Consider the following 16175-nt stretch of genomic DNA (forward strand, 5'->3'; position numbering starts at 1 on the left):
GTTTCGATTCATAGCATGCTTTCTTATGCAAGGGAGACCTAGATTTTCACAAGAGCGGAAATATCGATCATGGAACAGCGGTGAGAAAACAGCCGCCTGGACTCATGGCGGAGCTTTGGCAAACACGTGCCAAAGGTAGCAAATGGCGTGAAGCACACTCTTCTAGATTCCGCACCCTATAGAAGACCTTCCAACACCCACCTCGAACCGCCAGATCCAATAAAACAGCCTCAACTAACAGCCTCAAGCCCCTCGCACAGAGCCACTACCGACCACACACCCTCCACCGACAAGAATAGCCACCCTCTCCCGCCGCCCAAGAATTCCGAATTACCCATATTGCCAACCTTAAAAAAATCGCCTATAAGTTACCCTCCCTCGCGTCGCGGCTGACACCCGCTGCACCCGGCGCGTTCAGCCGCCACAGCGCCCGCGCCCTAGATCCCCGAGATGGATGCAACCGCGCATTATAAATACTGGACGGTGATTCAGGATCTTGAGTCCAACGGCGCACAGTTGGGGATGGGCAGATATCGATAAGATGGGACGGGATGAGGTGCGGATAGATTCAGTGTTTCGTCTCAAGAGCAGCATGGGATGTCTGATGTAGAGTGGATCACGCAGGTATATTATCATATTTCGTCTGATCGCCGCCGGTGTGCATCATAGCCTTAGCCAACCCGACCTTTGATCTCCCCGCTATTCCCATTATTACCCTATTACCCCATTATTACCCCGCCAAATATGTTCCAGCGCCACTGTATGTTTCCACGTTTCCCCAGAAATTATGTTCTCCCGGGTCTTACGCTACACGCTGCCACCCTCCAATAAATATCTTCACCAACCCCAGCCCCTATATACTCACCGCCTCAATGCGCCAGCGCCAACCTCGTACCTAAAACCAGGATCAAGGGAGATAGAATTCCACCACATGAGTAATTCCAAAACGCCTAAAAAAGAGAAAGCTATATGCGTCCATTGCTAGATAGGGTGCGTCATGCAGGACCGTCGGTCCCGAACCGCCCAGACCGGTGTGGTCCCCCAGCGGTTCCTTATATTGAGAATTGCACGTATGGTATGGCAGGCTACAGCCAATTTGTATGGTGTAGTACGGTACCCTAAGTGATAATCCCCTAGTGGTGCGGAAGCCAGTCTCACCACAGTGCAGTAACCAATTCAATTACTTTGCTATTCTAATGTAACTACGCAGTATTTATAGGCCTGGAGGAGCCTTCCATAACCCCCGAACCCCCCGAGTAACACATCGATTTTGGTGCAGAGTTTTCACCTTCTGCCCTGCTAAGGACCATGGGAACACTGGCTCCTATGGTGGAGATAACCAGATTGTGATTCTGGCCCTAGGAATCAGGCAGAATCAGGCAACTACATTTAGTGAAACGTAGTCATATTAGTGTAGTTTCGTACGGTAGAGTAGCTTAGGGGCGACGGCATAAGTAAAGGCCGTGGCCCCATTGAATTCTACAAGTTTGGTTCGCGCTCGGAAAATCACATCTGGTAGCAATTGCTTAAAAAAGGAGCCCAGTTTGCTAGAATGGAGGAGCGACTCTTAAATATCCGTTCGGAAGCACTTGAGTCGTCACCGAACGAAACACCGTCAGGGGCTATTCCTACAGAGGTCCCCCTACCAACAACGCCATTGTTCGAGCCACAGCCTACATACAACACCCAGCCTATGTTCGGGACCCAGCCTATGTTCAGAGGACATCCTTCATTCGGAATACTGCCATCGCAACAGCTGGTAAAGGCTCAGCTACCTTTGAAAGAGCCCCGCAAGTATAGTGGCGAACGAAAGAACGGAGCCTGCGAACAATGGTGCATGGATATGCTTAGCTTTCTTACTCGCTTTGAGAAGCTTACTCGAACGAATGTTGAGCCCCTTCAAGCTGTTGAGTATATTACACAATACTTTGAAGGTGCAGCGTTGACATGGTGGACGAATTTTCAATTCCAAATCGAACGAAGGCTTACAAGCCGACAAGCTCCTATAAATGCACAGCAGCTTTGCAATGAGCTACAGCAAGCCTTTGGTGATATCCATTCGATTGAAAGGCGTCGAGAGAAGTACGAAGCTATGAAGCAGACGAAGTCCGTACGAGACTTCGCGAATTCCTTGAAGCACCAGGTCCTCTTCCTTGATCCGACTCCTACAGAATATGAGATTCTCCGGAGGTTCCAGACAGGCCTTCGAACGGATATACGTGCGAAGATGGAAGAGAACCATGGGGATATCCGAGACCTAGACTCCTACATCAATAAAGCTGACGACGTCGATCGAGCTCTATTTAGAGTAAAACAGCTACAGAAGTCTTCGAACGAATCCCAAGGGCAGAACTACGGAATGGGATCTAATATGCCAAGTGCAAAGAATGACCCTGCTGGATTTAAGACATGGTGTCGAGAGAACAAGGCTTGCTTTAATTGCGGCAATAAAGAGCATATCTCACGGAACTGTACCCGAACGAAGGATTCAGGACGAAAAGGGGGTTCGAACGGACAACGACGACAGGATCCGGAAAACTAGTGGCATCCCTAGACCTTCAAGGCCAGCTAGGTGATGCGCTACAGGAGGCCTCAAGCCCGTACGAATATCCAACGACGGAGAACGATGAGCAACAGGATAATAGCAAAGCTGCTTCGAGCGAATGCCTTGGTTCCTTAAATTCGATCGGAAGTAGCATGATGGTTGTGAGTGGAGAGACCCTACAGGGCCAGCCTCAGACCTTGAAAATGCTTCTCGATTGCGGAGCAGACTGAGTGTATGTTGCACGAAGGGTTGCGATAAAGATAGGGGGAATAAAACAAGGGCAGACCACAAGAGTCGACCTACCAGACAGAGGTGCTGTTACCTCGAACGAATATATACGATTGTTCGTACGAATCGGCGCCTATACAATATCGATAACTGCAACAGTTATGGATATACCGAGTTATGATGTTATCTTAGGATTAACATGGTTTCGATCAGCTAACCCAACTATAAATTGGGCCCGTTCGGAAGTTACACTGAAAGACCGTAAGGGAACACATAGGTTACAGTTGGAGCGCCCAGCTCGAACGATAGAAGACGCTGGCCTCAATCTAATTACCTCCCGACATGTCAAGAAGGCACTCCGAACGAAGGGCTCCCAGGGGTTAATGTATTTCGTTCGAAAAGCTTCGGACGAATTACCAAAGGATATTCCAACCCAGTTTCGAACGGTGATAGAAGAGTACCAAGACTGCTTCCGTTCGGAACTCCCAGAATCGTTACCACCTAAGAGACAATGGGAACACTCGATCGATGTTGAGGATGCAAGGGCTGTTAATCAGGCTGCATATCCTGTTTCATATACGCAAGCTGAAGAGCAAGCTACGCAGATTAAGGACCTTTTGGATAAAGGCCTAATTCGTACGAGCTCAAGTGAACGGGGCTTCCCTGTTCTATTTGTGAAGAAGCCAGAAGGGAAATGGCGTATGTGCATTGATTACAGGGGTTTAAATGCTGTTACGAAGAAGAACACCTATCCTTTACCACGCATCCAAGACTGCCTCGATCGAATAGGGGCTGCAAAAAGGATAAGCAAATTCGATCTACTCTCTGGATTCTATCAGCTTCGGATGGCACAAGATAGTGTCGATAAGACAGCCTTCAACACTCGCCAAGGCAAGTTCGAATTCCTAGTGATGCCTATGGGACTTACGAATGCCCCCGCTACATTACAAACGATGATGAATACTATACTACAGCCCTACTTGGATAAATTTGCTATGGTATACCTTGACGACATTATCATCTTCTCAAATTTGGACGAGGAGCATAAAGAGCATCTAGCCTTGGTTCTCAAGAGTCTTCGTACGAACAGGCTATATGCAAAACCAAGCAAGTGTATAGTAGGGGTAGAGACAGTTGAATTCTGTGGACACATTGTAGGGCAAGGACAGCTCCGAACAGCTGTCTCAAAGACAAAGTTAGTAAAAGAGTGACCTACACCTTCGAACGTACATGAAGTCCGACAGTTCCTTGGTCTCGCCTCCTATTATAGGCGTTTCGTACGGAACTTTGCTACCATAGCAGCGCCCTTAAGCGACCTGCTGAAGGAGGAAGATCCAGAGAAACGGAAGCGGAAGAACCGCCCTATTATATGGACAGCAAAGTGTCAGCTTTCGTTCGAACTCCTGAAGAAGGCGCTTTCGAACGAACCTATCCTTACGCAACCTGATTTCCACCGTCCATTTGTGATTGAAACAGACGCTTCGGAATGGGCAATAGGGTGCTGTTTGCTACAATTAGGAACAGACGGCTTGTTACACCCAGTTGCGTACGATGGTCGGAAGCTACAAGGAGCTGAGCTTAACTATGCAGTTCAAGAGAAAGAGCTGTTAGCTATAAAGCACGCCCTCTGAACGTGGAGTTATTATATCGATAATCATACTCGAACGAAGATCATTACGGATCATGAGAGTTTGAAGTATCTCAAGGATACCAAGGTTCCATCAAAACGTCTAGCCCACTGGATTGCTGAGTTCGGAACGTATGATCTTGACATACAGTATAGGCCTGGAAAAGAGGCTATAGTTCCAGACGCAATTAGTCGCCGCCCTGACTTTATTGGCACTGGTGAAGCATACCAGTCGCAGTTCAATTCTATCCGCTCAGTGGATGAGGATGAATGGGAGGAAGCTCTCATAAAATATCTTCGTACGAAGGAAGAACCTTCGAACGAAAAACTACGAAAGGCGGTTCTAGATGATAAGAATCACCCGCCATCTAGTTTTGTATTAGAGAAAGATACTCTCTTATACAAGAAAACAGAGACAGGACAAGCGGCATACCTTGCTCCGATATTTCAGAAGGTATACCTCGAACGAGCACATCGGGGTTACGGACACCTGGGTTGGCCAGGCCTAAATGGAGCTCTACAGAATAGAGTTTGGAGGCCTACAATAGAGCGTGATGTCCAAAATCAGATACAGATGTGTCCGGCTTGTCAAGTGTCAAAGGGCGCTCGTACCAATGTCGTACGAGGGCCCCGAAATACCCTCGAACGAGAGAGTATTCGCTTGTTTGATCAATGGTCAATAGACTTGATAGGAATATTACCTCAAACGTATAATGGTAACTGTTGGATTATAACAGCTATCGAACGATCTACAGGATGGCCTGTAGTAAAGGCATTAAAGGATGCAACTACACAATCAGTTATGGACTTCATACATCATGATATATTCACTGTCTATGGAATTCCGAACGAGATCTTAACGGATAATGGGACTAACCTTGTCTCAGAGGCTATGGAAACGTTCCTACAGCCTACTAAGGTTAAACACCGAACAACTACCCCTTACCACCCCCAAACGAATGGAAAGATCGAACGATTCAATGGAATTATTGGGGCAATGTTAACGAAATATCTATATGGAAAGCCCGTATGGATGTGGGACGAATACCTTACACAAGCAGTCTTTGCTACTCGACTCTGTATTCATGCTGTAAGCAAGTACAGCCCGTTTTACCTCCTCTACGGAGTCAATCCAAAGTTACCAGGAGATTCGTACGAAGCCTATAATGGCTCAGAGGAAGACAGAGTACAGAAGATAATCAAACGACATGCATGTTAGAACGAAGCTCGAGTGGACGCAAATAAGAAGCTTGTTGAGGCAGCAATCAAAGCATCCCTTGTACGAGACGAGCAGTTCGCTCCAAAGCCAGACATAAAGGTTGGCACCTATGTTCTCGTACGGGATGAGAAGCCTCGAAAATTCCGTTCGAAATGGTATGGACCATACAAGGTTATCATGGCAGCTCCGATCGGAACTTATGCCTTGGAGGATTGCCACAAGAAGATCGTGAAAAGCCTTATACATGGGAACCGGCTATTACCTTTGAACGACCTAGCAGTTAATAAGGAAACTGGACAGTGGAGTTCTAGTTTTAATCTAGACACTATCCGTTCGAAGTTTGAACTCATATCACCTTCGGACAAAGTTAGAGAACTCCTAGAGCAAGAAGGCGTTCTAGGATATTCTTATAAGGAACTGGCTATAATCACTAAGCGTGAATGGCTGAATCTACAATCTAGAGGACTAGATTCAAGCAAGTTAGGGGAGGGAAAAATAGGTGATATCTCGTACGAAGAGGCTATTTTCAAGAAGCTTAAGGCTAGAGTCCTCGCTCTCAAACGGAGAGAAGAAAAAGAGGCACAAGCAGAAGAAGGAGATGATACTATTACCCCCCAACAAATACCTTCGGAAACGATCGTTCGAAGTGTAGATACTCAGTTACAGGGTCCTACGGTGATCCCTCAGTCAAATACGCAAATACAGGTAGACGTACCTTCGAACGAAAGGCAGCCTAGAGCCCCCTCGAACGAACCTGCTATTGTGACGAGCGAAAGGACTGTACAGAAGAGTCAGGAAATGCGTACACCCGCACAGGAGCTGCCAGTTGCAGTCACAACTGCCTCCTATATTGATCTTGAGAGTAGGGACTTGCAACCCCTATCTCAAGAGAGTCCGAACGAAGAGTCTGGAATTGCAGTCCAGTATTCAGATGGAAGCCCATCTGGTGTTGGTAACACAGAGGAAAGCTCAAACGAAGAGCAACAGAGGGTAGGCCTTGCCCCTCTTAAAAACAGGAATGAGAAGTCCCGTACGAAGTTCGCTCGGGATACTCGTACGAACTACTCTTTATGGAAAGCCCCAAAGAAGAAGGTGCTCAAATAGGCACCGTCCATTCTCTATACATATTTCATTTGTCACAAGAAAGCAGAGAAAAAGCAGAGGGAAATCATCGTATTGTTGTCTCGTACGAAGCTATCTACTCGAATCCCTCCCAAGTCGACCCCTCACCCTCACCCTCACTCTCCACGTCGTCCTCGGACGAAACATCCTCCACCGTCGCACCCCCCTCCAAAGCCCTGCCACGCGCAGAGAGGGCACGCTCCATCCCACGAAGCTCCGCCAGAGCATCCCGCACACCGTCAGTGGTGTTCAGGTCGAAACCTGACCCGAGATGGGTGTTCGTACGGGCCTTGTCTTGATACAAGGATCCCGAACGAACACGGGTGCGGGCTCCCACAGGTCAGTACGGGACAGGAAAATAGGGAGTGAATAAAGGAGGTCAGGTGACCTGTTTTTCTCAAAGTCGGGGGAGATGTGATTCTGGCCCTAGGAATCAGGCAGAATCAGGCAACTACATTTAGTGAAACGTAGTCATATTAGTGTAGTTTCGTACGGTAGAGTAGCTTAGGGGCGACGGCATAAGTAAAGGCCGTGGCCCCATTGAATTCTACAAGTTTGGTTCACGCTCGGAAAATCACAAGATTTTGTTGTAATAGTCACGTAATCTCATATAGAATACTTGTTTTAGTTTTCAGGGTACAAATAGACAGTTAGAAATACACACATATTTACTTAACAGTTATGAGCCTAGAGCACCTCTAATATGCAATTTAAACATCTACGAACATCATATAGACCTCAAACCCCTCCTAGTAGTCGATTACCATCATAATGGCAACCCTACAGAAGGTAGGGGTGGTCCTTACTAACCTAAAAGAGTAGGATGAGTGGCTAGAGACGATTAAGACCGCTTTAATGAAGACAGGAGTATGGGGTTATATTAATCCAGAATTAGATGACCCCCCTATCCTCATACCACTGGTTAGGCTAGTTCCTAACTTCGTATGGACTTTAGCATAGGCTAGAAGTGGCATGGTCCTTTAGACCACTGTAACGCTACTTCCTATCTAATAGGATACATAGAGGTTTCTTACATAAGGTTGACTTAACAGAGGAGGCAGGGGATTAAACACAAAGGCTTTCTAAGTAACATGTTACAGTATTGTAAAGAATACTATATTAAGTTAAGCACGAAGCTCCTATCTAAGGGAATACTATCTACTTATATAGTGGCTTTGTGCCTTATAAATAGTTTAGATAGTTAGGGATAGTTGGATAGTTGGGATAGTTTTGATTTTCCCAACTATCCAACTATCTACTAGTTTCCCAACTATCTACTTCCTAGGTCACACTACAGCCTAGCCCTGCTAGCCTCATGACTTATGAGTCACGTTACTAGAGCCTAGACCTACTAGCCTTATGACTTATGAGTCACATTACTAGAGCCTAGCCATGCTGGCCCTGTAACTATAACATCATGTTATTGCCCTAACAACCACTCTATAGGTGTGAACGAGAGAAATATTGAGCTAGACAGCCTAACCATTAATCGAAGCCTTGTAGCCAAGCATACTAATTACATACGGATCTCTTACAGATGACTAGAAGGAGGATCTTCGAAACCTACAAGCAGACTTCTAATATGATTGAAAAATATAGGAGAAACAGGAGGAAGCAATTTAGGGGCTATGGTCTAAGATCCAAGAAACAATCAGACTGTAACGCTGACTTCTAAACGATAGAAGACACAGAGGTTTCTTGCATAAGGTTGACTTGACAGAGGAGGCAGGGGATTAGACACAAAGGCTTTCCAAGTAACACGTTACAGTATTGTAAAGAATACTATATTGAGTTGAGCATGAAGCTCCTATCTAAGGAAATACTATCTATTTATATAGTGGCGTCGTGCCTCATGGGTAATCTGGATAGTTGGCGGATAGCTAGATATTCAGGATAGTTCGTGGATAGCTCAACTATCCAATATCCACTAGTTTCTGCAACTATCCATTAGCCCCGTCACATGGCAGCCTACCCCGCTTCCCACTGTGACTCACACGTCACGTTACTAGGCCCTGGCCCTGTAACCATGACATCATGTTACTATAGCCGTAACAGTAGGGTGTGTTAAAGGCCTCTCTAGGCCTAATGGCTTTAGCATTAAAGATGTAGGAGAGGGGGTTAACAGCCCTATGCCCTATGGCGATTCAGCACTGGTTCTAGTAGATGGCGTACCTATAGCCTACGTTCCTGTTTCTAGTGTGGTGTTGTTCTGATCTGTTAGAGAAGATGGTGACATCGGTGGATGGCAGGGTCGCCCACTACTGTTTGAAGTTGGTTGAGGCTGTAGTCTTATCGAGACTGCTAGTAGGGTCTGTCTAGCACCCTAGTGTGAAGTGGGGTGGTTGAGTAAGGGCCGTAGGATGTTTGGTAGGACGGTGCCTAGTCGCTAGACTTTTGTTTTAGGGTGTTGTTGGGATCCCATGTCTCTTCCCCATGTGATCTAGGGGGGCAGTATACACTGGACTAGTGGGTGACTTGAGTCTATTGTCTAGAGTCGAAGGGTGAAGCAGAGTTTAGCTTCTTCTAAGGCTGCCATTATAGAGGGGAAGCCTACATCTCTAAAGAGGCTGATGGTTAGTGTCGTGTGCTAGACTAGCAGCACTCCTCATGCTGCAAGTGATAGTGTTTTGTCTACAATATCAACTTGCTAGCTGTTACATGCACTAACTTTAGTATCTCTGTCACTACTTTAGAGTCGGGGCGGTTTGTGTCTTCTAGCGTACCATGCCTCTGTGCTATAGAGGATAGAGGGGAGAATGTAGGTGATGGCTGCTTTCTAGAGGGCAGATGTAGGGGGCTGTTAGTGGTTTTAGCTAGCTCATATTCATCATCGTCGACTTAGACGACATATTAGTCTACTTTAAAGCCCAAATGGAGCATGTAAACCACGTTAAGAAGGTATTACAAAGGTTGAAGGAATACAACCTACTACTGAAGCAAGAGAAATGTGAATTCCATAAGAATCAAGTTGAATTCTTAGGTTACATCATCAGAACGCATGGCATAAAAATGTACCAAGCAAAGGTCATGGCAATGTTGGAATGGCAAACACCAACCACAGTTAAAGAAGTACAAGCCTTTTTAGGTTTCGCCAACTTCTACCACGTAAATGGTTGAGCTACCTTAGAATTATAGGATATTCTAAGGTAGCTCAACCATTTACGGAAGTTACAAGAAAAGACCTAAGGTTCGAATGGACAGACAAGGCAGAAGCTGCTTTCTAAGAACTCAAGACGAAGTTCACAGAAGCACTATCTTAGCCACATTTGACCCTGCAAAGAAGGTAGTCCTTAAGACAGACTCTTCTGATTTTGCGATTAGAGCATGTCTAAGTCAACTAGACAGAGACAGAAAGCTCAAACCAGTCGCATATTACTCTAGAAAACTATCACCTATAGAGCTCAACTATGACATCTACAACAAGGAGCTAATAGCTATTGTCGTTGCTTTTGAGCAGTGGCGAGTATATCTTAAGGGATTGACCTACACTGTACAAGTATGGACGGATCATAAGAATCTCATATACTTCACTACGACTAAGGTTTTAAACTGTAGACAAGTCCGATGGGCAGAGACACTCGCAGCCTACAACTTCACGATTACATATCACAAGGGCTCTGAGAATGCAAGAGCCAATGCTCTTAGCAGATGGACTGACTACATCAGTCCAAAAGAAGAAAGACCTAGAGCTATATTAAAGAAAACAGATGTAGGAATGCAATATAACGAGCTGCTAGCCACAATTGCTACTGTGGAGAACTCGGTGGAAGAAAGACTTAAGAAAGCTTATGTAACAGACGAATGTGCAAAGCGAGTCTTACTAAAAACTAAAGGCGACTTTGCCATCGACGAACAAGGATTTATCCAATTCAAAGGATTAGTGTATGTCCTAAACAAGATGAGACGCCCGCTAGTGCAAGAACAACACTCGCTACTAGCACACGGCTATTAGGGAGTAACATGCACCTCCGAACAAATCGCCTAACATTACTACTTCCTAGGTATAAGGAAGCAGGTAAAAATGGTAGTAAGAGAGTGCGACATTTGCAGCAAATCGAAATCTAATAGGCACTTTCCATATGGACAGCTTAAATTGACACTAGTACTAACAGGAGCATGGAAATCCATAGCTTTGGACTTCATCGCCAAGCTACCACACTCTCGGGACCCGTTAACAGGAGTAGTATTTGATGCTATCCTCGTTATTATGGAAAGACTCGCGAAATATAGAACATTTGTGCCATATATAGAAGCTAGCAATGCTAAAGCACTCGCATACACCTTCCTTTGAGTCATATTAGCCAATCACGGATTACTAGAAGAAATCATCTTAGACAGAGACAAGCTGTTCACTTCGAAATTTTAGAAATCTTTAATGGCACTTTTAGGAACAAATCATAAGCTACTGACAGCTTTCTGTTATAGCTACAGTAATGTGACATCAGTATGGGGCTAGTAGGGCTAGGCTCTAGTAATGTGACCTAGAAGTCATGAGGCTAGCGGGGCTTGCCTCATGACTTCTAGGTCTAGTATAGCATGACTAGGCTAGTGGATAGTTGCAGAAACTAGTGGATATTATATAGTTGAGCTATCTATCAACTATCTAGACTATCTATAAGGCACAATGCCACTATATAAGTAGATAGTATTCCCTTAGATAGGAGCTTCGTGCTCAACTTAAGATAGTATTCTTTACAATACTATAACGTGTTACTTAGAAAGCCTTTGTGTTTAATCCCCTGCCTCCTCTGTTAAGTCAACCTTATGTAAGAAACCTCTGTGTCTTCTATCGTTTTAGTAGTTAGCGTTACACTTTCCATCCCTAAACAGATGGCTAAACAGAAAGATTAAATCAAACCCTTAAACAATACCTATGGAGTTATGTCAACTACTAACAGGACAATTAGGTTCAGATATTACCCATCGCACAGTTCGCATATAACAGCGCAATGACTGAAGCAACAAAATTTTCACCGTTCTTTGCTAATTACAGCTACTAGCTAGAGGCATATAGGCAACTATGGAACAACTGAAATCGTTCCACAAACAACTTGCGACAGACATCTAATTCATAAATGAACGATCTACTGTGTACGCTAACAAGAAGCGTAGTATAAAACCTGCCTTTAAGGAGGGGGATCAAGTATGCCTACTCTAGAAACACATCAAAACGTAATGACTATGAAGTTGGACTTTCAGAAATTAGGACCATTCAAAATATTAAACAAAGTCAGCTTAGTTAATTATAGACTAAAGCTACCTAAGAAATAGTCGTATGTGACAGTGATCCATCTGCCGGGGACTAAATACGAATAGTTATATCCCACATCACAAGTCACCAAGCAAAACACATCCGTCCGAAGAGTAAACATGTAGTTGATAGATATCTACTCTATTTAAACCATTCCCCCATCTCATTTTTATTTATCTAACACCCAGCAGCACCGGTGTAAGCATCAAAGCCACGCTGGATGTTCGCCGAGATCTTGCCCGCAAGCTGCGCAGCAATCGGCTTCAGGAGAGTCGACACCTTAGCAGTAACAACCGTTGCCAGCGCCTTCGCACCCGCCAGCTGGGCCTGGAAATCCGCGAGGACAGCCGGGCCAAGGCAGTTCACCACAAAGGCGTCCTTCTCTTTGGGCTTGTTGTTGCCGCTCTGGGGGAAGGAGATGGAGTCATGATCGAAATGCGCTGAGGTGGGTGATGCGATTCGGGAGGTTGACTGGATATGAGACCGTGATGAGGTAGTTGAGCTGCGGTTCACAGTTTGTACTGGGCCCTGCTGTATCTGTAGTTGGGCTTTCATTAGTTAGTTGGGGTTGCATTGTGTCTCCCGGCTTGCATTCGGCGAGCTTGCCCCAGAGTCTCGGCCGTAGTCGCTAGTTAGAGAGAATGTGCTTCCCTTCCTGCCGTGCTTCAATAATGCGTTTCCTTGTTGAAACTGATCACGTTGTTCCGCGGGGCTAAAGCTTGATTGCTACTGCCATGGGGTCATCTGCCCCGAAGGACTTGAACCCACTTGACTTTGTTGCCATGGTTGTAGCTGCCCCGAAGGACTCGAACCCGCCTGACCTTGCTGTCATGGCGCCAGCTGCCCTGAAGGACTACAGCCCATCTGGTTCTGCTGCCACTGCCCTAAATGCCCCGTACGGCTCCCACCACTATGATCATCCCCTGGGCTCGCCATCGACGGGCTCCCTCCCCCACTGGCAAGTAGCGACGACTGGCTTCCCCCCCATTGCCCGCGCCGGAGCTTGAGCAGCGCGCTCAACGTCATATTCTCGTCCTCCTGATCACTCAAGAGCCCCGCAAGCTGCGCAAGACCCGGGCTAGTCAGCGATGCAGAGCCGTGGCTCATGTTGCTCGCCAGCTGCGGCAAGCTCATCATAGAGTTGCGATTCGAGTACTCGCTGCGCTCGGTAATAGGCGTGAGATTCGGCTCGCGCACACGTCCGCTCTGGCTCCTGATAATCCCTTCAGCTCCACGGGGTCCGAAGAAGCTGCCATTGGCGTAGAGGGCTTCGGTGCTGGCGGGTGCAGAGTAGAAGCCAAATTCTTGACTGTAGAAGCCGTCATCGTCGAAGGCTAGGGCTTCGGCGTTGGCCTCAGCAATGATGGGGTCGTCTTCGAAGGCGTCGTCGTAGTCAAAGTCATCTTCTATGCTAGGTGAGTAGGGGTTGGCTTCGTTGGGGTCGCCCTCATACTCGTCACCAATATTGCCTCTTGGTGTGCTATCCCGACGAAATCTGCCGCTTGCAGCTGCGGCATATGCTGCGGCAGCCAATGCCGATTGATATGCGCTGAGAGTATCTTGTGTCAAACTCATCGGAGCTGGCTGCAACTGTTTCGGGCTGTCAGCCTGAGGTTGGGTATCGGAAAGCACTGTTAACGGCTCCACTGGAAATTGGTCTTGCTGTGCTGTCTGGTTTTGAGAGTCTGCACTTTCTCTCTTACTGAGATTCAGTGAGTCCGTTATCGTGTGGATGAGAGGCGGCGAGTATAAAGTGGGAAGAGAAGATAATGGGGCCAGGGGCCGGCCATATTGATCAGTATCATCATTATCGAAAATAGATTCATCTAATTCCGGGCCCTCTGGGTCATAATCGTTGTGGTCAATCATGCCGTCATCGAAGTACATATCGTCTTCGTCCAGGACTTTCCTCGGAGCGATAATCTGAGATTGACGATAAGGAACGAGAGGCTCGGTGACGGGCACAGGATCTTGGTCGAGCCCGAGGCCTTCGAGCCCCAGGCCACTAAGTTCCCGACTCTGCGCTATATTTGGGGAGATGCCGGCGTCCTCATAAGAAATCCCATTTGCTTCTTGTAGAGTTCCATGTGCTTCGGCTTCGGGCTCTCTCGACATCCCACGGCCGATTCGGTTTTCATCCAAGTCTCCCGGTGTGTAATCTTTATTAGGGTCCAGTGATCCAATTAGGCCTGTCGACGGTAAAGTAAACCCACCAATACCACACCGCTGCCCGAACATATCGTCATCGTCATCATAATCGTCGTCCATATCAGCATTGACGCCGGGAATCCGTTCTTCCAATCCATCATCGTCCATCATATTTTCATAATCGTAATCCTCTTCCTCGCCAAACACTCCAATATCTGGTTCTGGAGTCTCGCTCTGCTTCCTCAATGCCTTTTCTCTATGCCTGTCCTCTAGCAGCTTTTCCTGGCTAGCCGCTCCTATCATATCGAAGCTGAATCTAGACGAGTTGCTCTTCATATGCTTCATGGTCGATGAGCTGTCTCGGTTCGAAATGAGAGATGCATTTCGTAGCTGGCGTTGTGAAGACAAAGATGACGATGAATATTTGGAATGTTTGCGGCGGCTGCTGATCGAGGCCTGCCTGACGGTTTGGGTGTCTTCGTCCTCAAGTAGCCCTGTGTCGCAACTGCCAGATGGGCCAACTGTCGGGAGGTTTTCCTTGGGTTTATTTTGTGCTATTTCGGTTTCTGGGGTAGCAGGTTTGGCGGCGCTCGTATCTGGGGTGTTTGCTTTGGACGACTGTGCTTCTCTAGCATAAGCCGGCCGGGGCGGCATCGCCAGGTCAGAAAAATCATTTGCCTTTCGAACATGGGGTCCAGCAGCCGGATGCTGTTCTTCCTCAAAATCCTCTTGGAAGGCGGGCGTATGAGGGCTCCACTCTCCATCTTCAGGCGTCTTATCCTTTTTGACATCAACCTGAAGCTGTCCAGTCTTCGCTTCAGCAGGCTTTCCATGCGACACGGTGGGCCTCGGCCTCGGTGCGCTGAAATCGTGAACCTTCGTCCCGCGGATTCGGGGATCATAGTCTGATGGACTGAGTTGGGTTGGAAAGTTCCCCGTCGGGACCGCTAGGAGCTGTGGCACAGGCTGCGCCGTCCTGCGGCGAGCCAGTAGTGACATGGGGTTCAGGAGGTTTCGCCTTGTCTTGCTGGGGCTCTTCTGCGATGCATCGAAATTGGATATAGGGTTCGCAGGCAGTGTTGGTGGTGGCGACGGCATCCTGGCTCCCATTGGTCTCCGGGCAACGTGGGCGTGGGTCGATTGAAGGTATGCGGATGTGACAAATGGCAATCGCCCGCCACCTTGACCCTGCCCTGACGGCTGCCGCAGGCTGGTGCCTGACTGCCCATAGTTGTTCTGAGGGGGGTATTGAGGCCGTTCTGATGAATATAGACCTGCATTCGACAGGCGCGACATGGGCACCTGCTCGAAGCTCTTCGGCTCAGTCGGTCTGGCTGCGCCATTCGGTCTAATGGGCTCCGACTGCTTCTTCTCGGGCGAAGAAACGCGGGCAATTGGAGGCAGAAACGGAGGGTTGTCTGACGGTGTGCGAGGCCCGTCTGGTGTGCTGTTATCCTCCAGTTTTCGAGATATGTAAGGATGCGAGTGTTGTTCCGGGGTCAGCTGTGAAGTGCGCTCAAAGGAGTGCGGCCGGTCCGAAATGGGGGAGACTGGGTTCGAAGAGGGATTGCGCCTGTGCGGCTTCAAGTATGAGAACATGCCGGTCGAAATGCGACAATCGCGTTGCAAACGTCTACAATTATGTTAAAGGCTAAAGGGGTCGTTGGGTCAGCTTTGGTCCACCTGTAGGGCTGGTTCGATGCTACTTACATCGCGCATATTGGGTTCCCCAGCTTCATAGATCTCCCTCTATTGATCGTGTGTCGCAGTACCAAACCCAAACAGGGCAATTGCTCCCAGGAGAAGAAGTTGCGAGGCTCTATCGCCAGATGACAACCTTCAGAATATTGTTTTGAGGCAGATATGGCATTTTGTTCGATGGGCGCAGTAATTATATTACGGGGCGATCTCAGGTCGTATACATCGAAGGATCGTAATCGTCCCGTAAGCAGTCGCGCGCTGTCGATTGCTCACTTCCTGGTCTTTGCTGGGTATATGTATTAATCCAGAATATACAAATTGATGCGCTGCTGTG

General features: G+C 47.4%; 3 protein-coding genes across 3 annotated transcripts; all 3 read right to left on the minus strand.

Annotated features, from left to right (window-relative positions):
* Positions 1–6817: 6817 nt before the first annotated feature.
* On the minus strand, positions 6818–7715 carry VC83_07448 (uncharacterized protein; the record flags this gene model as incomplete). Its single annotated transcript, XM_024471018.1, has 2 exons — positions 6818–7071; positions 7658–7715. 2 exons carry the CDS (start codon positions 7713–7715, stop codon positions 6818–6820), a joined length of 312 nt encoding a protein of 103 aa, XP_024321465.1.
* A 4454-nt stretch (positions 7716–12169) lies between these two features.
* VC83_07449 (uncharacterized protein) lies at positions 12170–12547 on the minus strand (the record flags this gene model as incomplete). The annotated part of the gene is made up of 1 exon (XM_024471019.1): positions 12170–12547. The coding sequence occupies one exon, from the start codon at positions 12545–12547 to the stop codon at positions 12170–12172; it is 378 nt and encodes a 125-aa protein (XP_024321466.1).
* A 273-nt stretch (positions 12548–12820) lies between these two features.
* On the minus strand, positions 12821–15739 carry VC83_07450 (uncharacterized protein; the record flags this gene model as incomplete). Its single annotated transcript, XM_024471020.1, has 1 exon — positions 12821–15739. One exon carries the CDS (start codon positions 15737–15739, stop codon positions 12821–12823), a length of 2919 nt encoding a protein of 972 aa, XP_024321409.1.
* Positions 15740–16175: the final 436 nt, after the last annotated feature.

This window comes from Pseudogymnoascus destructans (assembly GCF_001641265.1).
Source record: "Pseudogymnoascus destructans isolate 20631-21 unplaced genomic scaffold scaffold_20, whole genome shotgun sequence".
Classification (NCBI taxonomy): domain Eukaryota; kingdom Fungi; phylum Ascomycota; class Leotiomycetes; order Thelebolales; family Thelebolaceae; genus Pseudogymnoascus; species Pseudogymnoascus destructans.